A 27,757-nucleotide genomic window follows, 5' to 3' on the forward strand; every position below is an offset into this window, starting at 1 on the left:
GTAGAGTGTGTCCCTGAGAAGTGGGTATTCAAGGAGATACCTCTCCAGAAAAAAGGAGCCAGCTGGCACCATTTCCCTCCCCCGCCACCTCAGCATAAACACAGAGCCACCTGCAGAAAGGAGCTCAGCCCCAACACTGGCTGCCTGACTTGCTTATAGCAAATCCCACACCCCTGCACTCTGGCACAACTACCCTTCTCAGTCAAGCTTGCCTCAGTCCTAGCATGGTGAGACCCTCCCCCCAGCAAACCAGTGCAGGTTCCTGCCCACAACACATCCCTAAAGCATGAAGCTTTAAAAGTCAGCAGACTTGCTGGGATAGAGCCCAGAGAGCAGTACACCGCTCCTGAATAGAAGGCAGGCCAACAACCTGGAGGTGGACAGTGTGAAGACAGCAATCTGAAAAAAAACCCTAAGACACACAGCAGGGAGACTATTCACTCTTCTCTGAGTGCTTCCCTGATAGTGTGCAGAGATATGCCTTTGCAGGAACAAAAGAGGTGGATGGTGCCATTTCCCTCCCCCCACCCCTTGACATAAACAAAGAGCCACCTGAGGGAAGCAGCATGGACACCAGCTGCCTAACCTGCTTCACCAAGTCCACACCCTTGGCTCTGATGGTATTGCCCTTCTCAGTCAAGCTTGCCTCAGTCACAGCGGGCAGGCCACTTCCCCAAAAGAACAGCAAAAAACCCTGTCCACGCCATGTCTCCCGACCAGAGAATTCTACAGGGCTCCAGTTCTAGTGGAAGTAGTATCAGGTCTCATTTAACAAGCAGACCAGAGCACACCTAGTTAAAACTTGCCACATTCTGACCAAGGACCAAACACTGCCACTTCAGGCAAGGAGAGTCTCCGCAAATGACTGGCCTAAAGGATAGAGCAGTCAAAACACAGTAGCAAAGTGCACACAGCACACACCAGAGACATTCCCTGCGGCACCAGACCCTGGACACTAAAGGACTTCTTCATAAAGCCATTACTCTCAAGAGCAGGAAACATAACGGGCTTTTCTAACACATATAAGAAGGCAGAGACTTAGATAAAATGCCAAGACTGAGACATTCATCATAAATGAAAGTACAAGATAAGGTCCCAGACAGAGATCTAAGGGAAACAGATATAAGTAATGTGTCTCATGGAGAATTTAAAGTAACAATCATAAAAGGATACTTGCTGGACTTGAGAAAAGAATGGAAGACTTCAGGGAGATAATTAATGCAGAGATAAAAGAGTTAAAAAAGGGGGGCACCTGGGTGGCTCAGTTGTTAAGTGTCTGCCTTTGGCTCAGGTCATGGTCCCAGGCTCCTGGGGGCGAGCCCCGCATCGGCTCCCTGCTCAGCGGGAAGCCTGCTTCTCCCTCACCCACTCCCCCTGTTGTGTTCCTTCTCTCGTTGTCTCTCTCTCTCACTGTCAAATAAATAAATAAAATCTTTTTTAAAAAAGTTAAAAAACAATGAAAAATGCAACAACTGAAATTGGAAACAGGCTTGATGCAATGAACACAAGGCTGGAAGAAGCAGAAGAATGAGTAAGTGATACAGAAGAGACAAATAATGGAAAATAATGAAGCTAAACCAAAGAGAGAAAGAATAATTACGGAACATTAGATTTACAGAACTCAGTGACTCCACCAAACATAATAACATTTGTATTATAGGAGTCCCAAAAGAAGAAGAGAGAGAGAAAAGGGGACAGAAAATTTATTAGAGGAAATCATAGCTGAAAAATTCCCTAATATGGGGAAGGAAACAGACATCCATATCCAGAAGGCAGAGAGAACTCCCAACAAAATCAACAGAAGGGCAACACTAAGACATATTATAATTAAATTTGCAAAATATAGTGATAAAGAAAAGCAGCAACACAAAAGAAGTCCTTAACTTATAAGGGAAGACCCATAAAGCTAGCAGCAGATTTATTAACAGAAATTTGGCAAGCCAGAAAGGAGTGGCATGATACATTCAAAGTACTGAATGGGAAAAAGCTGCAACCAAAAATACTCTACCCAGCAAGGCTATCATTCAGAATACAAGGAGAGATAAAGAGTTTCCCCACACAAACAAAAACTAAAGGAGTTTATAACCACTAAAGCAGCTCTGCAAAAAACATTAAAGGGAACTCTTTAAGTGGAAAGGAAAAACCAAAAGTGACAAAGACAAGAAAGGGAACAGAGAAAATCTCCAGAAACAATGACAAAACAAGTAGTAAAATGGCACTAAATATGTATCTATCAATAATTACTTTGAATGTAAATGAAATAAACACTTAGGGAATCAGGGGGCATGTGGGTGGCTCAGTCAGCTAAGCATCTGATACTTGATTTCAGCTCAGGTCATGATCTCAGGATTGTGAGATTGAGCCCTGTGTCAAGCTCCATGCTGGGCGTGGAGCCTGCCTGGGATTCTCTCTCTCCCTCTCCCTCTACCCCTCCCTGCTTGTACTCTCTCTCTAAAAATAATAATAATAATAAATAAAAAGCTAAAAAGACATAGGGTGTCAGAGTGGATAAAAAAACAAAAACCATCTAGGGAAGGAAAAAAAAAGAAAAAGAGGGAAGCAAATGCTAAGAGACTCTTAATGATAGAGAACAAACTGAGGGTTGATGGAGGGAGGTGGGTGGGGGATAGGCTAAATGGGTGATGGGTATTATGGAGGGCACTTGTTACGATAAGCACTGGCTATTATATGTAAGTGATGAATCACAAGATTCTACTCCTGAAACCAATATTACACTGTGTGTTAACTAACTAGAATTTAAATAAAAATCTGGAAAGAAAAAAAATTAAAAATCAAGACCCATCTATACGCTGCCTACAAGAGACTCATTTTAGACCTAAAAACACCTGCAGAATGAAAGTGAGAGGATGGAGAAACATTTATCATGCAAATAGACATCAAAAGATGCCAGAATAGCAATACTTAACATCAGACAAACTAGACTTTAAGCCAAAGACTATAACAAGAGATGAAGAAGGGCGTTACATCATAATAAAGGGGACAACCCAACAAGATCTAACAATTGTAAATATTTATGCACCCAACATGGGATCACCCAAATACATAAAACAATTAATAATAAACATAAAGAAACTAACTGATAATAATACAATAATAGTCGGAAACTTTAACACCCTTCTTATATCAATGGAGAGATCATCTAAGGAAACAATGACTTTGAATGGCACACTAGACCAGATGGACTCAACATATACATTCATCATTCCATCAACATTCCATCCTAAAGCAGAATACACATTCTTTTCAAGTGCACATGGGACTTCCTCCTGAATACATCACATACTAGGTCACAAATCAGGCCTCAACAAGTACAAAAAGACTGAGATCAGGCGCCTGGGTGGCTCAGTTGGTTAAGCGACTGCCTTCGGCTCAGGTCATGATCCTGGAGTCCCGGGATCGAGTCCCGCATCAGGCTCCCTGCTCAGCAGGGAGTCTGCTTCTCCCTCTGACCTTCCTCCTTCTCATGCTCTCTGTCTCTCATTCTCTCTCTCTCAAATAAATAAATAAAATCTTTAAAAAAAAAAAAAAAGAAAAGAAAAAGACTGAGATCATACCATGCATATTTACTGACCACAATGTTATAAAACTTAAAGTCAACCACAAGAAAAAGTGTGGAAAGACCACAAATACATGGAGGTTAAAAAACATGCTACTGGGGTGCCCAGGGGCTCAGTCATTGAGCGTCTACCTTCGGCTCTGGTCATGATCCCAGGGTCTTGGGATCGAGCCCGCATCGGGCTCCCTGCTCAGCAGGAAGCCTGCTTCTCCCTCTCCCACTCCCCTTGCTTGTGTTCCCTCTCTCGCTGTCTCTGTCGGATAAATAAAATAAAATCTTTTAAAAAAAAAAGAAAGAAAAAAAACATGCTACTAAACAATGAATGGGTCAAAAAGGAAACCAAAGAAGAAACAAAAATTGGTACTAAGAGGAAAGTATATAGCAATACAGGCCTACCTTAATAAGCAAGAAAAATACAAATAAACAACCTGAACTTACCCCTAAAGGAGCTAGAAAAAGAACAACATATGAAGCCAAAAGCCAGGAAAAGAAAGGAAATAATACAGATTAGAGCAGAAATAAATGATATAGAAACTAAAAAACAACAGATCAATGAAACCACGAGCTGGTTCTTTGAAAATATTAATAAAATTGATAAACCCCTAGCCAGACTTATCAAACAGAAAAGAGAAAGGACCCTAATAAATAAATTCACAAATGAGAGAGGAGAAATAACAACCAACACCACAAAATAGAATTATAAGAGAATATTATGAAAAACTATGTGCCAAAAAATTAGACAACCATAAACTACCAAAACTGAAACAGGAAGAAATACAAAACTAGAACAGACTGATAACCAGCAAAGATATTGAATCAGTAATAAAAAATCTCCCAAGAAACAAAAGTCCAGGGCCAGATGGATTCACAGGTGAATTTTACCAAACATTTAAAGAAGAGTTAATACCTATTCTTCTCAAACTATTCCAAAAAATAGAGATGGAAGGAAAACTTAAAAATTCATTTTATAAGGCCAACATTACCCTGATACCAAAACCAGATAAAGACTTGACTAAAAAAGAGAACTACATGCCAATATCCCTGATGAACATGGATACAAAAATTCTCAATAAAATACTAGCAAACCGAAACCAACAGTACATTAAAAGAATCATTCACCACAATCGAGCAGGATTTACTCTTGGGCTGCAAGGGTGGTTCAATATTCACAAATCAATCAAAAGGATACATATTAATAAAAGAAAGGATAAGAACCATATGATCCTGGGGCACCTGGATGGCTCAATCAGTTAAGCACTAGACTCCTGATTTCGGCTCAGGTAATAATCTCAGGATTGTGAGATCAAGCCCCATGTCGGGCTCCACGCGCAGCGGGGAGTCTGCTTGAGATTCTCTCTCTCCCACTCCCTCTGCCACTCCTCCCCCTCATCTCTCTCGCTCTCTCTCAAATAAATAAATCTCTTAAAAAAAAAAAAAAGAACCATATGATCCTTTCAATGGATGCAGAAAAAGCATTTGACAAAGTACAACATCCTTTCATGACAAAAACACTCAACAAAGCAAGGTTAGAGGGAATATATGTCAACATAATGAAGGCCATATATGAAAACCCACAGCTAATATCATCCTCGATGGGCCAAAACTGAAAGCTTTTCCTCTACAGTCAGAAACAAGACAGGGATGTGCACTCTCACCTCTGTTATTTAACACAGAAATGGAATTCCTAGCCACAGTAATTAGACAACGCAAAAAAATAAAAGGCATCCAAATAGGAAAGGAAAAAGTCAAACTTCCACTATTCGCAGATTACATGATACTCTATACAGAAAACCCAAAAGATTCCACCAAAAATTACCAAAAGTGATAAACAAATTCAGTAAGGCCACGGGATACAAAATCAATGTACAGATATCTGTTGCATTTCTATACACCAATAATGAAGCTGCAGAAAGAGAAACTAAGGAATAAAACCCATTTACAAATGCACCAAAAACGGTAAGATACCTAGGAATAAACTTAGCCTAAGGTGTAAAAGATCTATACTTGAAAACTATCAAACACTGATGAAAGACACTGAAGATGACACAAAGAAATGGAAAAACATTCCATGCTTATGGATTGGAAGAACAAATATTGTTCAAATGTCTATACTACCCAAAGCAATCTACAGATTTAATCTAATCACCATCAAAAAACCAACTGCATTTTTCACAGAGCTAGAACAAAGAATCCTAAAAATTGTATGGAACCACAAAAGACCCTAAATAGCCAAACCAACCTTGAAAATGAAAAGCAAAGCTGGAAGCATCACAATTCCGGACTTCAAGTTATATTACAAAGCTGTGGTTATCAAAACAGCAGATCTGTTTTGGTGCTGACACAAAAATGCACACATAGATCAATGGAACAGAAAAGAAAACCCAGAAATGAACCCACACAAATCAAAACTATAATGAGATACAACCTCACACCTTCAGAATGGCTAAAATCAACAACACAAGAAAGAACAAGTATTGGCAAGGATGTGGAGAAAGGGGAACCCTCTTGCACTGTTGGTGGGAATGCAAACTGGTGCGCTCACTCTGGAAAACAGTATGGAGGTTCCTCAGAAAGTTAAAAATAGAACTACCTTACAATCCAGCAATTGCACTACTAGGTATTTACACAAGAATACAAAAATACTAATTCAAAGGGATACGTGTGCCCTGATGTTCATAGCAGAATTATCTACAATAGCCAAATTATGAAAAGATCTCAAATGTCCATCCATTGATGAATGGATAAAGATGTGGTGTACACACACCCACACACACACACTGGAATAGTACTCAGTCATCAAAAAGAATGAAATCTTGCCATTTGCAACGCCATGGATGGAGCTACAGAGTATCATGCTAAGCTAAGTAAGTCCAAGAAAAACAAATACCATAAGATTTCATGCATTTGGGGAATATAAGAATCCGAACAAATGATCACAGGGGAAAAAAAGAGACAGGCAGATGGAGAAATGAACTCTTAACTATACAGAACAAACTGATGGTTACCAAAGGGGAGGAGGGCAGGAGGATGTGTTAAATAGGTGATGGGAATTAAGGAGTACACTTGTCACGATGAGCACCAGGTGATGTATGGAATTGCTGAATCACTAAATTGTACACCTGAAACTAACATTACACTGTATGTTAACTAACTGGAATTTCAACTAAAAGAAAAACAAAGTTAACAGGAAACAATCATAATATGCATTTCAAAAAAGTTAACCTCATAAGACTGCTTCTTATATTAAAGGCAAATTATAGGCTCAATGTCAAGAGAATAAAGTTTTTCTGGAAAGCTTCAAATCTAAAATGCTTAGTAAGGAAAAATTACAGAGGAAAACAATAAAAGCAATAAACTTTCCAAAGAAAGCTGTGTATTGTGTGTAAAATATTCAAATATTACAAATGTCCTTTTAAAACACTCTTTTCTTTCTGCAGATATTACCTGACTACTACATAGGGCCTAACAAGCAAATAAGATATTATGAGAAACAAAATAAAAATAACAAAAAAAAATCTCAGAAAAAGAACAGGCTGAAATATCTTCAAAAAAATTTTTGCTAGTAAGAAGCAGACGAATGTAATATGAAGAGGTAAAAAAGCTTCCATAAATAACATATACACATTATACAATGCACTCCTATAACATTTCAAAACACTACAGATATTACTAGCAATGTCTTATTTCAACTATATTAAACTGATTAACAGCTTATAAGAATGCTGAAACTAAAAAAAAAGAGAGAGAGAGAATGCTGAAACTGATATAATTTGGAAACTCCCAAATCAGGAGAACTTGCCGGAAAGTTTTAAAGAGTTATTCTCATTCTATTCACCAGGTGCAAAAGAAACACCCTTTGGGGCAATGCAAGGCTGAAGAAAGATATTCAGTAAGATAGAAAGTGAAAGTGTCACACATAAATATCTATTGGAGGATGCAGAAATAAATTCTAAAGACAACATGTTCAAAAGAACTAGGTTCTTACTCCACTGTTGCCCCAAGCTATAAATGGACAGCCTTCTTCTTTGAGCCTGTATTTCTTCACCTCTAAAACAGGAAAAAGTAACACGAATAACTGCTGTAAGGAATAAGTTAAGTTGTGCAAAGAAGTTTCTACCTAACAATGAACCTGTCAGGGCTGTTTACACGGCTGTACTTTCTGGAAGCCAAGGAAAAAACTCCAAGTGATTTCCTCATTAAAATTTACTTACTGCAGCACTCTTTCCTGGGAAGTTGAAAAAGGCATCAGGACCATACTTCTGAGGCATATGCTTTAACACAGACAGCAACTTCCCAGCATGTGGAGGCTATGAAAATAATCAACAACTCATTAAACACACATTCACCATAAAACAAAAATACTTATTTTTAATATACTCATACTTTAATATACCCAAAAATAACCAAAAATGCTGTTAGCTAAAAGCATATTATTTTCACTATCTTAAAGGTACTCTATGCCATTTTTGTAATATGATAGAACATATGAGGTATTTGATAAATATGGGCCAATATCACCTGACACCTGAAACTTCTCCATACTGCAGCAAAAATAATGTTTTAAAATTACAAACTATATCAACCCACCACCCATCCCTCTTTAAAACACTTTTTAATTTCACAAATAATGCTTACTATATTACACTGTTAAAGACTGTTTTCAAAGAAACAATAAAAATATTTTAACCTTAAAACCATCCAGGAGGTGATACTCTGAGACAGAGGAACATGTCCAAGGTCACACAGGTAGCAAATGGCAAGGCTGGGATCAGAACTCAGTCTGACTTGAGAGTCCATACTTTTAACCACTACACTTTTACCTTTCTATTATGCTCTCTCTCAGGTAGCTTCCCACTGCCTTTAAAATAAAGACCAAAAGCCTTAACACAGCCCACAAGATACTCGATCTACCTCAACCTCACTAGCTTCATTCTGCATTTCCATCTTCCCCTCTCTTTGCACTCCATCCACAAAGCCTCTCTGCCTTCTTCCCACAACAGGGCCTGAGTACAAACTATTCCTTGTGCTTAAAATGTTCCCACTAGGCCTACTTCCCTCCCCTCTTAACTAAATAAATCTTACCCATCTTTTAGAGCTCATCTTAAAGGTCACTTTCTCATAGCAGTGTTCCCTGACCTCGAGACTGGATCCAATCTCCCCGTCATATTTCATTCTACAATATTACCTTTACTATATAGCATATAAAAAAGTTGTAACATTACATTTATTTAATGCCTCTTTGACCCACAAGTCTCCTCTAATACACGAAACAACAGCTAAAATGAAAAGACTTATTTACAAGGAAAAGTAAAGAACAATCATCTATACATTATCATTTTAATCAGTTTATAAGCAAACAGGATATCAGTACATTCTTCTTCATTAAAAGTTCTAAACAGGGTCAACTACAAGTGAAATCACTGGCTTGCCTTCATCTTATTTGGTATCTGCTCTATTTATTAAATGTCTAAAAGAGTCCAGCAATCTTTTACCTAAATGTTAAGTGGAGAGCTTTATTCTTTTTTTTTTTTTTTAAGATTTTATTTATTTGTCAGCGAGAGAGAGAGAGAGAGAGAAAGAACACGAGCGCGCGTGTAAGGAGGGGGAGCAACAGGCAGAGGGAGAAGCAGGCTCCTCGCTGAGCAGGAAGCCCGATATGGGACTCAATCCCAGGACCCTGAGAGCTTTATTCTTAAGTGACCAAGAAATTTTCAGTTAGCCACATTGCTCAATTACAAAAGTGTAATAACAAGTAACTACAATCACACTGAATTTTTAAAATAAATTCCAAAATGAAATAACTAAAAATAACTCTGCAGTCAAAAGTAAAAATACAATATTATAGCACTTCCATCTGGAGAACCATTCCACAAATGTCTGAGGTTTGTTTTTTTTTTTTTTTCCAGTTTTATGGGGGGTTTTTTTAAGATTTTATTTTTAGGTAATCTCTACACCCAATGTGGGGCTCGAACTCACAACCCTGAGATCAAGAGTTGCATGCTCCACCAACTGAGCCAGCCAGGCGCCCCAAGGCCTTGCTTGTTTTATTAACAGCTCATTGTTTTCTCCCTTTATGCCCTAAACCTATTCCTCATTCTACTCCCAGTCACATAAGCAACTGTATAAACATACTTAATCTTTTTATGTGTTCCTTCAAAAATGTTTTTGTGTGACTGTACTTATAATTTAAATGATGTTGGGTTAGACATATGTTTCTTTCTTCCTGCTTCCTGCATCTATTCATATTAACTTTTGCATTGATTCTAACTGCTATATAATAATCTATTCTATGCATCCAGTACATTTTACCTATCTACTCTAATGATAAGCCCCCATGGTGACAATTCACTGCCACCAAAAATAATGCTTCATTGAACATCCCCATGTGTATTTCCTTATGAAACTGAGAATTTCATGGAACATGTACTCAGAAGCAAATTACCAAGTCACTGGATATGGGTATAATTTATGTGACTGAGTAGTGGTAGATTACTTGAGGTTGGCTAATGAGTGTTCACGCCAGCCACTAACATACAGGTTCAAAATAACTATATGCCTGTTTTTTGTAAGTGATAAATCACTAAATTCTACTCCTGACACCAATATTACACTATATCTAACTCACTAGAATTTAAATGAATATTTGAAAAAAAAAAAAAAAATGGAAAAAAAGATGGGATTTGAAATAGACAAATCAAAATAATGTATGTAACTACAAGATGTGTAATCTAACATTTATGTAACATAACCCTCAGAACTTAGATGCAATCACCAGGCCATGATAATTATAATTATGCTTCAATATTCTAATGTGCCCACCGTAGCAAGTGACAGGGAGGAAGACATCAATCCCATCAATTCTGTCATTTAAGCATAGCCATGTTCCTTTTTGATTTAAAGAATTCTGTTTTAAGCTAGTTTCTTTTTTTTTTTTTTTTAAGATTTTATTTATTTGACACAGAGAGAGATAGCAAGAGTAGGAACACAAGCAGGGGGGGTGGGAGAGGGAGAAGCAGGCTTCCTGTGGAGCAGGGAGCCCCATGTGGGGCTCAATCCCAGGACCCTGGGATCATGACCTGAGCGGAAGGCAGATGCTTAACGACTGAGCCACCCAGGTGCCCCTAAGCTAGTTTAAAAGTAGGCTATGGTCTCTCTTGTGCTATCATTACTACCATTAGTGTGAAAACAGTTCCAAAATATAATTAGTGAATCAAGTAATTTTCTGTTTCAACTACTGATGCAAAGACTTAACTTGCTGAAATAAAGCAAAGCTGCAAATCAGCTAATAAATATAAATGCTGACCCCACCAAAAAAAAATTAAATAAAATAACCCTATTCCACAATTATATTTGCTATTATCCAACTTTATAATCCTCAATACTAATAGACATAAGGTGACATATCAATATTGTTTTAATTTGAACATCTCTAGTTATTAGTGATTTTGTGTTTATTTGATTGTGGGGTTTCTATCTCTATAAATAAACATCTATTCATATCCTCTGCTATTTTCTCAGAGTTTTCTATATTCACCAACAAAAATGTATTAATTATATATTCACAATAAATACACTGAATAGAATCAAAACTAAAATGAAACCAGCATATAGACCGTCCTTGACTTCTGACAGTTCAACTTATGACTTTACTTCACAATGGTGTGAAAGCTATATGCATTCAGTAGAAATAGTACTTTGAAGTTTGATCTTTTCCCAGGCTCATGATATGCAATATGCAGTACAATACTCTTATGACACTGGGCAGTGGCAGTAAGCCACAGATCCCAGTCAGCCACAAAATCACAAAGGTAAAAAACTGATACACTTACAACCATTCTGTACCCACACAACTATTCTGTTTTGCACTTTCAATACAGTATTCAATAAGTTACATAAGATATTCAACACTATACTATAAGATAGGTTTTGTGTTACATGACTTTGCCCAACTGTAGGCCAATGTAAGTGTTCTGAGCACATTTAAGATAGGTTAGGCTAAGCTATGTTGTTTGGTAGGGTAGGTTTATTAAATGCATTTTCAACTTTTGACATTTTCAATTTACAATGGGTTTATCAGGATGGAACCCCACTGTAAGTTGAAGATCTGTACTCCCTCTTCTTGACATGATACACTAACAGGACCTAGACTTATCAAAGCACCATAAACAACCAGAACACTGGATAAAATGTATGAAACATACATTTTACATGTTTTTAGACATGGAAGAAGAGGTAGCTCAAGACTGTTATACTTGAGAAAAAGGAAACAAAATGAGCCGTGAGATTACCAGACTTTCTACCAGGATGCAATTTCTATCACTGCACAGGAAGAGGGAAACAAAATAGAACCTGAAGGTCTCATTGACTTGATGGAATATGGGTAGTCTGAGGTAGATAAAAGCTTCAAGGCAGAGTACTACAGAGAAAAGAGCTATGCAGACAGGAAGCTCCAGAAATCTGTACTGCCTCCTTGGCTTAATATCAAACTATTCAAACCTACCATAAAACTGAACAAGGTGAGGCCAAGATATTAACACCTATAAGTCAAAGAAATCCCACAGCTACTATACAGCCAGAAATTGTTTGAGACCCTACGAGGCACTACGTAGAGACCACGGTGTTACACTACCTCTTATCCCATACCTGAGACTTAGGGTCATTCACTGAGACCCTAAAAGAATCAGGCCTCAATAAGGAGGCTAAACTAGACCTAGAATAACAGCCAATCTGGACCTGACCAAAAGAAAACTTTTAAACTAGCCTGGAAGGGTAAAGTGATCCACAAATAATTTATCTGCCTGCAAAAACAGTCTAACAATCTGAAAAGGGATATGACAAAATCCAGCACTCAACAAGGAACAATTCACTATATCTAATATCACTCGATCTAAAATCACTAGCATTAGAAGGAAAATATGACCTGTCAGCAGAAGCAAAATCAGTGAGTAAAAAACTGATCTAGAAAATGACAAATAAATAAATAAATAAAAAGAAAATGACAAAGATGATAGACTCAGTAGATAATAACATGAAATCAACTATTATTACTATTATTATTATAAATATGCTCAACAGTCCCAAGGATTTAAAGGAAAACATGAACATAATGAGGAAAAACAGAAGATACTAAAAAGACCTAAAGAGATTTTTTTAGAAATAAAAAAAATCTGAAATCTGAAATCTGAAAATTTTAATGGATAGAATCAACACACTGCAGAAGAGCAATTACCTTAAAAATACAGTAACAAAAGCAATCTAAAATGAAGCACAAAGAGAAAAAGCTAAAAAAAAAAAAGTGAAAAGATCTGAGTGACCTACCAGACATTATCAAGAGAGCTAACATACATGTAATTAGAGTCCCAAAAAAGGAGGGAGGGACAAGAAAATGATATTTAAAGAAATAATGACCAAAATATTTCCAAATTTGCTGAAAATTATATTATAAACACACAGACACCAGAACTGTAATAAGAATAAACACAAGGTAAACCATACCAAGAAACAATAAAACTGCCAAAACTCAATAATGAAATCTTTTTTTTTTTTTTAAGTAAGCTCCACACCCAACACATGGGGCTTGAACTCAAGACCCTGAGATCAAGAGTCGCATGTCCTACCAACTGAGCCAGCCAGGCACCCCCAATGATGAAATCTTAAAAGTAGCCAGAGAGCTAAAGCTTGATAAAAAGAAGCCTGAATCTAACCACTTTAACACAATAAACTAGAGTGTACAATTGCAACGCACCAATTTAAATATATTTCAACAGAGCTAGATTAAGGATCAGCTGTGGCTAAGCAGTGCTGTGGGCAATGATCTCTAAAGGGCACTAAAATAAGCCTAGAAATGCAACAAAAATGGAGAAAATATTTATTAGTACTCCTCTAAGAAGTAAGTAACCAAGTGGTAGGAAGAAACAGTTTGTTAACGCACCCGGAGTTTAAAATAAGTTGACCACTTCTGCCATTTATTGAAAAGGACCGCTAAATTGAATCTGTGGAGGGTGGATCCAATTAACTGCACAGCTTGTGTTCACTGAGTGGGTTATTCAAGTTTAAGGGCGACAGCTAAACTACTCAGGTCAATAAAGAATCTAGGTGCTGCTACCAAACACTCTTCCTTCTCTATCCTTACCCTTTTCCTCTAATAAATGTTAAATGTATATTTGAAGACTAAGAGTTCGAAGAAGGGCCAAGTTTTAGCCTGCCTGGAACACCCAGTTCTCTTACTCTGCACCTGTGTCAGGTCATGGCAAAAGTAGCTGTACAGACCTAAACGCTATTTTATTTTATCTCTTCCCTTCAATTTTACATTTACCCCGGTAGAATAATAACAGTTGCTTAAAAGCCACTAATGTGTTTGAGGAGAGGAATACTTTCAAATATCAAAGGGTACTCATTTTTTTACCCATTGTCCTTTAGTTCCTTGAAGTTTACTGAAGAATAGCTTTAGTTCTCGAACGGTCAAATTATAGCTAGCCAGCACTCCCAACATGTCAACTAAAAGATCTGGAAACAAAAGAAAACAATAAAACAATCAATTTATATTTCTTCAATGATTAAAATATACTGTGCTTATTTAAGAGTTTGAACACTAAAGTTCCACACATGGTAGATACTCAAATATTTCTGAAATAAATATTACGAAATGAGAAATACAGTATTTAAGAATCAAACTTTATTTCTTCACATCCACTGTACTACAGAAAAAAATCATACCTGCTATCATATTGTCAACTTTTTCAATTTTCCCGAGCACTTTCTCAACAAGGCCTACTTCAGTGCAGACTTGAAGATTTCGTATGCTTTTCTTCAGAATCGCCGTAAACATGCTCCAGACTTCTGCTTGGCAAGTAATGTCACATTTTTCTAGTAGGTCCACCATGCAGATGATACTCTCACCTTCTTGGATAATGAAATTCATTTCCAAATCAAACTGCCCTCCTACCAGCTTCCAAAAAGGGGGGAAAAATTAAAAACATTAGTGCTTTTTCGATATAACTAGAGCACACTCCTAACCAGTAACTACCCATACACAGTATTCTCTACCCTTTACAACAAAAGGGTCCATAAACACACACACACAGCTCTAAAAAATAAAGATTCTAAAGAAACCTTCAAGTTAAGATAGCACAAAGTCAAGTAAGACTTACAATATAAAAATGGAAATATTTTTCAACAGAAACAAATACAGGATGTCTTTGCTAAATCACTACCTACTGCCCTGATACCAATAAAGATCTCACTTTTAGCTCTATTAACTGCTTCTAATTCAGTATTTATGAATTATAAACTCTGTGAACTATCCACAGCAACCTAGAAGTGCTTTGCTGCTTATACAAAATACCAGCTCACAACAGAAATGAAAAGCTAAAAATGCTCAGAGTGGACACAGAACTTAGAGTTCATATTTGCCAAATTCCTAGTTTATTTTACCTACCGATTTTAATACCCTTCCTTCCCTGTCAATAACTAGGATAACTTAAATATAATCATACACCCAAAGAAGTAATCAAGAAAATTTATTTCATTGATACTATCAAAAAACCCATCCAGAGAAAGATATACTGACCTATCCCCACAACGCCATCTCACCCACAGCATCCTCCCACAGAGGAGTTTTTTAAATTTTAACAAATCCCAAGAGTTTAAAAGAATTAAAATACTTTTAGAATTACCTTTGCAGAGCTATCTTTATCAACTAGATTTCTAAAAGATACCTGTCAGAAATACTACATACATGATTCATCTACACTCTTGTCCTTCTGGAATTTCACTATGCATTCCTAAACCCAAAAAGTGGTCAAGAAGTAGGAGAAAGTGAACTTTACAAAACAAAAGCCAACAGCTCATAAAAGAATAACAGACACAACCAAATAGAGTTTACACCAGAAAAGCAGGGAAAGTTCAGAATTAGAAAATCAATTAAAACTCCTTGTAGCCAAGGACTGATATCTCCCAGGTTCTGCCAAAGATACACAGTGGAAAGAGAAAGAAAAAATGGAAAAATGAACAACATGAGGCAGCATCTGCATGTAGGGAGATAGGAATTCCTGGCTAGTGCAGTGGTAAAAGCATTTGATTCTTCTGGGAAAGCTCTGGCAGAGATTTTAGCGTACAATTCTTTGTATCATCAGGAACATTTAGCATAAGCAAAGGAGAGCTGGGTTTCTGCTAAAAGAGCCCCTTGGTGTCATTGGGCCAGTTCTCCTAGCTACATGGTCGTGGCTATAAAGTACACGTTTAGTTCCCCAGTCCACCCAAAAATTCTGTTAAATATGTAAAAACTCTTTTTTTTATTTGGTTGTGTGAATATTATCTGCTTGTCCTGTCTTTAACTTTTCATCCTGAAATAATTTCAAATATTCAAAAAGTTGCAAAATAGTGTAGAATTCCTGTATACCCTTTACCCAGCTTTCCCAAATGAGTATATTATATAATCATAATAAAATCATTAAAACCATAAACTTAACATTGATAAATACTACTGACAAATCTATAGATCTTACTCAAATGTTGCCACTTGTCACACTAGAGTCCTTTTTCTGATCCATGATCAGCATCCCTTTGGTCTTCTCCATACTGAGACCATTGCACAGGCCTTCTTTGACTTTCATGATTTTGATGCTTTTGAAGCATATTTACCAGATATTTTATAGACTCTTCCACTATGGAAGTTTTTTTCAAGTTTAAATTCAGGTTATGCATTTTTAGCAAAAGTATTCCAGAAGTGATGTATGTCCTTAGCATATCATTTTCAATGGCACCTAATATAAATATGCCAAACTACTGGTAAAGTTAGCTTTGATCACCTGTTTAAGATGGTCAGATTTTTTTCCATTTTAAAGTTACAACAGGGGCGCCTAGGTGGCTCAGTTGGTTAAGCGTCTGCCTTCGACTCAGGTCATGATCTCAAGGTCTTGAGATCGAGCCCCGCATCAGGCTCCCCACTCAGCAGGGGAGTCTGCTTCTTCCTCTCCTTCTCCCTGCTCGTGCTCTCTCTCTCTCACTCTCTCAAATAAATAAATAAAATCTTTAAATAAATAAAGTTACTATATTTCATATTTAAATCATTATATATCTGTGGAAAACACCTTAAGACTATGCAAGTAACTTGTTTCTCGTCATACTTTTCACAACAAAATCCAATAGCTCATAAAAGAGTAAGACACAACCAAATAGTTTATTCCAGTTTTATGCATCCATAAATGGATTTTAAGTTTTAAGATCCATTAATGGATCTTACCTGTAACTATTATTACTGTGGCATTGCTAAATGGTGGTTTTATATTTCCATCATACTTTATTATTATTTGTAAAAGACTTCCTTTAATAATAAAATATATCAATCACACCTGAAAAGCCAGCATCATGCTCGCATAGGAAAACTGGAATGAGTCTCATGAAAGTCAGACACAAGGTTAGAATGTGACTTTCATCACTATCATTTGATATTATTCTGGAGGCACAGAAGATACATTTAGTCAAAAGGCAGCAACATATAAGTACCAGAATGGAGGAATTTAAATTATAATTACTTTGAGATGATGTGATATATATCTGGAAAACCAAGTACTTCAACTGAAAAATTACCATAAATGAGAAAAATATTTGGTATTGGAACTACTAACACAGTTACCAATATAAGTCAATCTCCTCTTGCAAAAGCTAGGTAGGTAGGTAGGTAGGTAGGTAGGTAGGTAGATAGATAGATAGACAGACAGACAGACAGACAGACAGACAGACAGACAAACAAACAAACCTAAAAGGAATTATGTTAAATAGAAGAAGCAACACACAAACAGCTACCTTAACAACTAGAAATTTATCCTACAGATACATTTAGGTAATGATGTTGGATACAAAACCTTCATTGTAACATACTTTGAACAGAAAATAAAAGCAACGATCCCCCCAAAAAACATTATCAGGTAATAGTTAATAAAGTCGTATATAACTATATAATGGAATATGATGCAGCCAATGAAAAGAATGAGGCAGCTCCATCTGACATGAAAAAAATCTCTAAAATACATTATTTAAATGAGAATATCAAGATGGAAAAAAAATGTGGTGAACGGTAGGCTACAATATAAATGTAAAACATGAATATACATAGGCATATACATAAGAGTGATACACAAGAAACTAAATAGTGATTGCCTCTGAAAAGGCAACTGAGCATCTGGGGGGAAGAGAAAAGGGAGAGTTCTTAGTAGATACATGTTTGGACATACCCACACAGGTCTAAACAGGTCAAAAATCTAGTTGCAACTAATTTAGGAGACCTTACCTTCACCCTAATATTACTTACATCAATCTTCCATTTTAATCTGTTTATTTCCACCAGTAACCACCCTTACAAGAAGCTACAGAATTAATTTTTGAAAGTAATTTCCAAAAAACCCCAAATATTTCACCAGCTTTTAAATTGAGTTTACAGTGTGAGAGCAGTATCCAGACAGGTGTTTTAAATATTTCTCCATTGCTTTAAATATTATAAAATATACCTTTCAAGGAGAAAATTGATGGCAGAAATCGGTACATACAAATGTGTGGCATATTTGATATACTATATGTATGCATATCTATTATACCTAAAAAGCATGCACAGGGTCTACAGTATGTCATGTTAACCCTCTCTAATAGTTATTTGAAGCTGATCAACCTTCAAAACACAAATTTGTTTTCAATGACAAGGATCATAATCCAAGTCTAGGCATTGGCTAGTTATTATCTGAGCTGTAGTAATGGCTCTGCACTACAAAATGTAATCTTCCCGAATGTCACAATAAGTTATGAATATCTGAGCAGCCTAATGCATTTTACTAGCCATGAAATGTGAAAATGTAATCTTATTACCTTTTTTATGGTTGTATTTTTCTGAATAATGTAGCCTAGAAACTGATGTATAGTCTTTTTCTGCATTTTAGCATGATTTGGTCTCCTATGTTATATAGAACATTTTCACAACTCTCCATTTCAACATATTTTAGTCTTGGCCTGAACTTCATAAACAATTTTTATAGCAACCTTCAGGGTGGCATAACATGCTTTCTACAGGTTATAGTTTAATGTACAAGATTATAGAAATTTTAAAGCATATTATTCAAAGAATTCAAATAAACCTTCACAAGTTTTGAATTAGGATTTTAATTGGGCATGATGATTACTTTCATCAGTGGTTATATTAATAAAATACTTTAAGCTAAAATTAAATGTCACTAAACCTAAGTCACTTGTATTTTCAGAAAACCAACACATATGGACCAAAAATAATTATCTTCTCTTCAAAAGATTTATACAACTGGAAAGACTGTAATACATAGAAAATTCTAATACTTCAAAGTATTTAAAGCTACATTTTCCCTGGAATCTTGCTAAATTTTTCCTCAAAGATATGGCCAGAGTAAGGTATAGCAGAAAAACTGGACAGAGTACAATCACAGCTTATGCCCCTAACTAGATATTTTCTACTTCTTATGACAAATCACCTTTTTTCTCTGGCCCTATCTACTTGTTTATAAAACAAGCCAAGTAAAAAGTAAACTTCTTTTATTTATGTGCATCCTTCAAAAATATATTTACTTTTGAAAAGTCCTAATGTCAACATATCCAATTTATCCCTAGGAATCCATTCCGAAGTGAATGTGACCCTATACATGTTTAAAGTCACTAGAAACTTACTAATAGGGAGAAGTGGAGGGATAATTACAATGCTGTGGCACAGGTTATAATGTCTCCCAATTCACTTTTTCTTCTTCTTCCATAATAAAAGAGTTTCTAGTTTGGTACATGAGGCCCAAGCAAAAAATTTCACTTTCCAGAAGTTTCACTTCCCTTGAAGTTACCAGCCATGTCACCAAGTTCTGACCAAAGAGGACGGGCAGTAATATGTGCAACTGCTGGGCTATTACTCTTAAAGGAAAGAACACAACTCATCTTTGCAACTTTCCTCCTTCCACTTACATAAGCTACTGAAAAATGGCAAGCACTACAGTAGCTATCTGGAATCTATGCCACAAGTCTCACGTTGAATATAACAGAGCCGAAAGACCTATGGATCCTGACAACCCATTTCATAAAGCATTTGTCCACATAAAAATCTGTACATGAATATTTACAAAAGCTTTATTCATAATCACAAAAACTATAAACATTCAAATGTCTACCAACTAGTAAAAGGATAAACAAGTTGTGATACAACCATACAACATAATAATAATCAGCAATAAGGAACAAGTTACTGATACCATTAACAATGTGAATTAATATCAAAAACATTATGCCAAGTCAAAGAAGCTAGACACAAAAGCTACATATTCTATGATTCCAATTATATGATATTCTGGAAAAGGCAAAAGTATAGGAAGAGAAACTGGATCAGTGGTTGCCAGGGGCTGGGGACAGAGGCACAGAATTAACCACAAAAAAAAAACATGAGAAGACTTTTGGGAGGCAATGAAATATTCGGTATCTTGATTGTGATACCGGATACACAAATATATCCATCTGCCAAATTTAATTTCATAAAACTACACACCTAAAAAGGGTGAATTTAGGGCGCCTGGGTGGCTCAGTCGTTAAGCATCTGCCTTCCGCTCAGGTCATGATCCCAGGGTCCTGGGATCAAGTCCCACATCGGGCTCCCTGCTCCTCCCTCTCCCACTCCCCCTGCTTGTGTTCCTGCTCTCGCTGTCTCTCTCTGTCAAATAAATAAATAAAATCTTTAAAAAAAAAAAAAAGGTGAATTTAACTGAATGTCTTAATAAACCTAAAGTTCAAAGCAAATCTTAAAAAAAAAATAAAAATAAAAAAGCTCAAGCCATTTGCATTTGTATCAAAGGCGAGTGAAAAGTAAGATCCTCCAACTAGAGGCAACAATGTAGAATTAAGATGGCAAAGTCATGGAATACAAGGAAATTAGAAGAAAAACTTCACTATCTATAAATTAGTCAAAAAAGCATGTTTTACTGATAATGATTATCCTCTTCATAGTTTTCAAAATCCCCACATGTACTAGAAAGTAGCAAATAACATCTCCCCTCTCACTGTTCACTGTACCATTCACAAGAATTAAAAAATTTCACTGAACTACATATGTCTACAAAAGCAGTATTAAGTAAAAAGTTTCCATGAGGTCTGAGAAATACTGGAGTAACAAGGCTAGAAATGTTTACAGGATAGAATTCCCAGAGATATGCTACTATATATTATATATCTCAAAAAGATATATAACCAATGCATGGATTTCCCAAAATTTACCTGACAATGGAATTGTTTTTTCTGAATAAGAACTTTTCAAGGAATAACATTCTTCAAAAGCTTTTTTGAGAAACATTGGATAATGTAATATAATTGAATTGAAGCTTTTTGTATGAATATCACAGATTTATCTGTTCTAGGCAAACAGTAGGCCTTTCAAATTTTCAGGTGAATGGTTTCAAGTAACCTATTTGTTTTTCATATGTTCCTTTCTATGATTCACAGAATATAATAATCAAAGAAAAAGACAAATTAAGATTACTTTAGGGGAAAAGAAAATATGAACAATCAAAAGTAATCAAACTGTCCTGTTCCTTCCTCTACAGTCCACAACTCCAGCAAGACAGCTGTCCTGCCACACTTAATTAGGGTTGTTCAACCTGCCAAGAGAGTTCAGCTGGAGTAAGAGGTAACTTTCAAGGCTAGGTCATTAAGAACTTAATGGCTTCCCTTGTATCACGCGTGCTAAGAAAAATTCAGTCACCATGTCATGAAGATATTCAAGCAGCTATATAAAAGGCCCACTTGGAGAGGAACTGAGGTCTCCAGCCAACAGCTTGTACCAACTTGCCTATCATGTAAGTAGCCTTGGAAGCAGGTCCTCCAGCCCCGGTTGAGCCTTTAGATGACTGCAACCTCAGCCAGCATGTGAAATGCAACCTCATGATAGACTCTACGTCAGAACTGTCCAGCCAGTTTGCTCCCAAATTCCTGACCCACAGAAACTGTGAGCTGGTATTTATTACTGTTTTAAGCTGTAAAGTTTTGGGATAATTTGTTACACAGCAACAGATAACTATAATGATTACAAATCAATCAGTTAATAGTAGTTGGGAGAAACTTTTTTACTCTATTTCTGTACTATTTCAATTTTTTTAATCCTAACACAAAATAAAATAAATAATAATTTAAAAATACAAACAACATACAAGCACTGAGTGATTAAAGCTATACACTATGCTAAGCACTTTACAAGAATTATCATCTTTAATTACCTCTCACTAAAAAACCTGTATTATCTTCACTTAATAGATGAGGAACCTGAAACATAACTTACCTAAACTCACAAGGTACCAGTGCAGTTGAACCAGGCTTTTGACATTGTATAACAACTGTATTTAATAGACTGTGACAAATAATACAGACTGGTTAACTGAGCATCTGTCCCCCAAAGTCTTATAACTGATGAGTGAATATATATTTATTTCAATAGTGAAACAGGGGTGCCTGGCTGGCTCAGTTCATAGGGCATGCAACTTGTTCTCAGGGTCATGATTTCAAGCCCCATGTTGGGTACAGAGCTTACTTTTTTAAAAAAAAATCTTTTTTTAAAAAGAGTGGAATGCAACAGTAATTAGTTATTTTGAAAGCTATTAATTTCATGTATAAAAACATTACAGAACTCAAACACCTAAACCCCTTCCTCTCTTGTTTTCTGCCACTACAAAGACTGGAAAGATAAATGCTCTCTTTTCCAGCATCTTTAGCATAGGAATAGCCATAAGAAGTTCTAGGCAAAGAGGTAAGAGAAGTGCTGAAAGGTGTTCCTGGAAGGCTTTGGCTTGCTTGATAAAAGGAAAACAGATGTAGCTGGCCTAACCTTTTGCTCTTCTACCTTCTTCCCTCCCTAGAACAAAGATGTGATGTCCAAAGGTGCAGTAGCCATCTTGATATCATGAGGCTTACAAGCACAAGCATAGACAAAAAGCCAGTATGTTAAGAATGGTAGAAGGAAAGGTAGAAAGTGTTTAGCTCCTGAAGCCTTATTGAGTAGAACCATTAATACCAGCAACTGCCTACCTCAAATTCCTTGTTATGTTAGAAAAATAAAACCTCTGTTTCATGCAGTTGCTATTAGATGTGTATTCCATTGCTTACAGAACACAAACCTAATTAATATATAGATGTTCAAGAAACAGTACATAAATTAGAGAGGGGGTTATCAGAAAAAGCTATCTTGGACAACTCCTTGTTTTAAATATGATTCAGAACTGTGCATTTAACTTAAGTGACTACAATTTATTTTGTGCATTAGAAAAATTCTTTTTATCACAGTTATAACCAAATACAATTATATTGAATACACGTAACAGAAGTAAAAAAAGAAGGGGCGCCTGGGTGGCTCAGTCGTTAAGCGTCTGCCTTCGGCTCAGGTCATGATCCCAGGGTCCTGGGATCGAGCCCCACATCGGGCTCCCTGATCTGCGGGAAGCCTGCTTCTCCCTCTCCCACTCTCCCTGCTTGTGTTCCTGCTCTCGCTATGTCTCTCTCTGTCAAATAAATAAATAAAATCTTTAAAAAAAAAAAAAAGGTAAAAAAAGAAGTATAGCAATTCTGTTCCCTGAAATATAATATCTCCAGATAAACAACAGTTGCTATTGTATTATTACATTTGTCTAAATAATAAAATATTTCAATAAAGCTAATTTTAATGAGATAAATGATATAATAATACCAAATTTTCACAAAAGTATCAGTGGATATACTAGAATCAAAAGAGTAAAGACTTCAGGTATTAAATTTATTTAAATGAAACAATGCAAGCTCTGATAAGCAAGAGGCAGGTTTTAAAGTCTAATAAAAAAACTGAATATACCTTGGGGACTATAACTGTGGTAGGAATTAATTGTAATACATATCTCTTAAGGAGAATAATGATACTCAGCAGAATATGTTAAATCTCTACTAACCAAAATGTTTGAAGAATCCAGGAGCTCTGTTTACTGTGTTTTATTATTATTTGAGAGTTAATCAGAAAAAAAATTTCCTATCTCAAATATTCTATGCTAAATGTTTAAATATATAGGAACAGATGCCCAGCTAGGAACTAACTTACATAAAGTTTAAGGTCATTTAACCTGAGTGAATTTTAGTTTCAAATATATAAGAAATGAGAATGATTACTACTGAAAATATTTAGACAAAACTGAAAAGACAGTATCAATGAAAAGAGAAGCTGATATGGCAAGGGGACAATTTTGGCAATGAGAAGAGAAGAGTGAAACTGAGAAAAAAAGTATAGCCAGGCTTTAAAACCATACTCTACATCTCTGTATTAGGAAGAAGGCAAAGAAAAAATTCAAACAAGAACGGCTAAGAGTATGAACTTTGGCATGAAGTTATACTCTATAACCCTGGATACTGGACAGTTCTTTTTTCATCTCAAATATCCAATCACTCTGAGAGTTGGGAGGCATACAGATCTCAGTAAAGGCAGGACCCAATAATTCAACCACTTATAAAAATATCATCTACAATATTATACACATAAGAAAAAAATTTATACAGAAAAGCTCAGAAAGATATAAAAATTATATACTGAAGCACTGTTTATAAAAATAAAACATTGGAAATAGCCTACTAAATATCCACCAATACAGAAAGAGATATATAAACAATGGTACAACCATATAAGAGAGAATACCATGTAGCCTTTAAAAAGAATATAAATCGGGCACCTGGGTGGCTCAGTTGGTTGGGCGACTGCCTTCGGCTTGGGTCATGATCCTGGAGTCCCGGGATGGAGTCCCGCATCGGGCTCCCTGCTCTGCAGGGAGTCTGCTCCTCCCTCTGACCCTCCCCCCTCTCGTGTGCTCTCTCTCTCATTCTCTCTCTCTCAAATAAATTAATAAAATCTTTAAAAAAAAAAGAATATAAATCTATATGTGCTGGCATGTCAAGATATTCAAGACCTACTACTAAATTTACAAAACAGTAGGTACAGAATGATAACATTTCTTTAATAATACAATGATATTTAAAGATCGTGAAAATTCAGCTTCAGTGCCAGTATCAGGCCAAAATATGTTGCTTAGATTCAGCTAAATGCACACTTACATATCACTTCAGGCATTCCTAAAGTTTAGCTGATAAATGATTGTATTACCAAGTATATTAACATCATAAGTAATCAGCATAATATCAGTAATCTAAAAATGACGAGTCATTTGGATTTAATACATTCATTCTCAAATATAGGCATTTGGGGGTAAAAATCTCTTTATATGTATTCTATATTAAAGTCTCTCGGATACCTGAAGAATAAATGTATATTTTTTACTGTAAGAGTTAAATGCTACACTAGTTTTAAGAAAGCTATTGATTATACACAAAAAACTAATTGAGAACACAAATAGCTAAATAAATTGGAAACCAGACTGTCATTAATGTGAGTTTAAAAGCTGCAGGAAGAAGAAAAACTGCAGGAAGAACATTATATTCTTTTTTTAAAGCAAAAACAAAAGTGTTTACAAATAGAGTAAATGCCTGTGATAACTGAATTCAAATAACTGGTTACTATCCTCTGCCCCACACTCTGCCATCAAAAATCTCAAGTAGTAGGATAAATTTCAATGAATGGAGGAGAGAATTATGAGAAAATGCCTCCTAATCATTTCACACTTTCTCCGTTCAGCTATGTATAATACTAAATTTCACTGTTATTTTACTTTTGTGCTCTTTAAAACACATAGACAAAAATTACTGAATTTAAACTCGAAATAGCCTCATCCTAAATTTTACACAACTGAATTTTTAGATTCCACCTGTCCTATTATGGCAGAGTTTTACTATATATAAATAACAAAATACAGACTAGTAAGAGATTAGCTTACATTATAATTTAATTCGTATACAAATCTTTCTGTAAGATCATTCCTAACATTGAACAAAACACAGTAAGGCTCTACCTTAGTCAGTTAATAGGAAAGACTAATTTCAAAATGTTGATGGCAACATAACCATCAGCCTTTGCTTTATAACAACCCTTTACTGAGTTAGTCAAAACAGTATCTTAGCCTCAGTCAACATCAGCTGAAACAGAGGCTATTTAGGCTTACAAATGTGCATTCAGTGACCACAAGAACAATGTACTACTCCACATTGCCAAGAAAGTATTCTCTGAATTAGAATATGAAATGTACAAAAATTTAATAAAATGTTCAATAAGAAATTTTCAATAAGAATTAAAATCTTCTATAAAGTTTTACAAGTATTCTTATATCTCCAAAATTCCTTCTAAGATGGTGATATTTGGTTTCACCCTCACAGGGATTTTCCCAATCAGCCAAAGGTCTGTTTTGTACACCTCTAACATACACATATCATATTTATGCATTATGTATAACAGTATTTCTATAGAAAAATCCTGAGGAATATACACCAGACTATTAGTGGTGATTATCTTGGAAGATGGGGGTACAAAAGGATTTTTACTTTCAAAATCATACATTTATGACATGTTTCAATGTTTCAAAATAAGTATATATTTTCTTTAAATCTAAGGGGGGAAAAATAAGCTATTTTAATCCTCTCAATATGCACTGAATATTTATGTGGAAAACTGGAAAGGAAAAAATAATGCTTCTTAGTTTGTACAATACTCGCAAAATCAAATTGTATGCAACTGATGTATCCCATCAAAACTGAGGGAAAGAAAGCTCCCACACAATAAGGATGTAAAACAGAAATCAGGTATACAGTATCAAGTATCACCAAAGACAGATAAGTAAAATATCATTATTTACCTTTTGGTGTGAGGTCTTAATTTTAATGATACTAAAGTACTTTCAGGGTCACTCCCAAACTGTATTTTGTCCAAGATCCTTAACCATAAACCATAAATTATACCTGTAGAGTTTTCAGAAACATATTTCCTCTTAGGAGAACAGTGTTTAAGAGCATATCCTCTGGAGCAAGACTGGATTTGACTTCTGGTTCTACCAGATATCAAGTGTAAGGCCAAGGGCAGGACAGTTCACCTCTCCATGGCTCACTTCCTCACCTGCAGAATTAGAGTAATGCTGGTACCATCTCCTAAAGTTGCTGTGATGATTAAATGAACTAACACATACTTCAATTAACGCATATCCCCTCAGATGAAGATATAAGAACTCACATTTCCTTCCACCTGCTATTAAAATTCTCACTTCAAGAGTAGCATCTTCAAGTTCGATCGGTACTGGGAGCAGAGAACACACCAGAGAGCTCTGAGCAGCCCCACCCCGGCCAGCCTAGTTGCCATCACACACTTGTGAGAAGGTGCAGGTGCAGCTGCTTGGCCCATCACCATGACCTCAACCCCCAGCAGTGAGGCCACCGCCCCCACCCTCTTCTGTGCAGACACCAAGCTGGACACCTCCAGGAAGCATCTGTTATAATCTTGCTAAATTTCAGTTCTTATACAGGTGATATATCTAATACCTAAAATATGGTTTCTAATACCTAGACTTCCTAAATCCAATTACTTTCAATCTCATCCTACCTACTAGGGTTACACCTTAAATCAGGAAATTATCCTACCTGAAAACTGAAAAATATCAGTAACCTACTCTAATCATAACTTCTTATGCCTTCGAACGATCTCATCATCCTATTTCTGCGATACCTGCTCTATCTGGAAGTCTCTATACTACTCTATATTACTATAGCTCAACTTAGCTTCTTCCCTAAGTTTTAAACTCATGTGTCCTGCTGCTTGTAGACATCCACACATACTGCCCCAAAATAAACATGGCCTAAGCATAACTGATTATCTTCTCCCTAATCCCGCTATGATTGCTACCCCAGTTGGTAATTCTACCCACATGGCAGAAACCATGATGTCATCTTCAACTCTATTCCTACGTACAATGTCCAATTAATTGAATGCTGCTGATTCTATCTCCTAAAATTTCTTAAGTTTGTCCCTCTTCTCCTTTCCTACCTTCATGAAACTAGCTGAGAACTCCTTTATTACACACGACTGTCAGGATACTTGATCTACTAGATTATATGTCCATAAAATACAGAAGACTCTACACATGGTTATCAACATTGGTCACACTGTAGGAGGGCAGAGGAGAAACAGGCTATGGGGAGGAAGAGACAGAAGAAAGAACAAAGTTTAAAAAGATAAAGAAAAAATGAGAACCATACTTA

General features: G+C 36.0%; 1 protein-coding gene across 5 annotated transcripts in view; it reads right to left on the reverse strand.

The window, feature by feature from the left end:
• The window catches only part of LRBA (LPS responsive beige-like anchor protein), an 841,444-nt gene that overhangs the window by 671,183 nt on the left and 142,504 nt on the right, over positions 1–27,757 (reverse strand). For all 5 annotated transcript variants that reach the window (XM_064585149.1, XM_064585150.1, XM_064585152.1 and 2 more), the window contains 3 exons: positions 14,294–14,525; positions 13,983–14,083; positions 7,789–7,884 (listed from right to left, as the gene is read on the reverse strand). In XM_064585149.1, the coding sequence (XP_064441219.1) occupies positions 7,789–7,884; positions 13,983–14,083; positions 14,294–14,525 (429 nt within the window). The remainder of the gene's footprint in view (positions 1–7,788; positions 7,885–13,982; positions 14,084–14,293; positions 14,526–27,757) is intronic.

Source organism: Mirounga angustirostris, unplaced genomic scaffold, assembly GCF_029215605.1.
Source record: "Mirounga angustirostris isolate CCGP_5_RB_7025 unplaced genomic scaffold, mMirAng1.0.hap1 SCAF_2, whole genome shotgun sequence".
In the NCBI taxonomy this organism is placed as follows: domain Eukaryota; kingdom Metazoa; phylum Chordata; class Mammalia; order Carnivora; family Phocidae; genus Mirounga; species Mirounga angustirostris.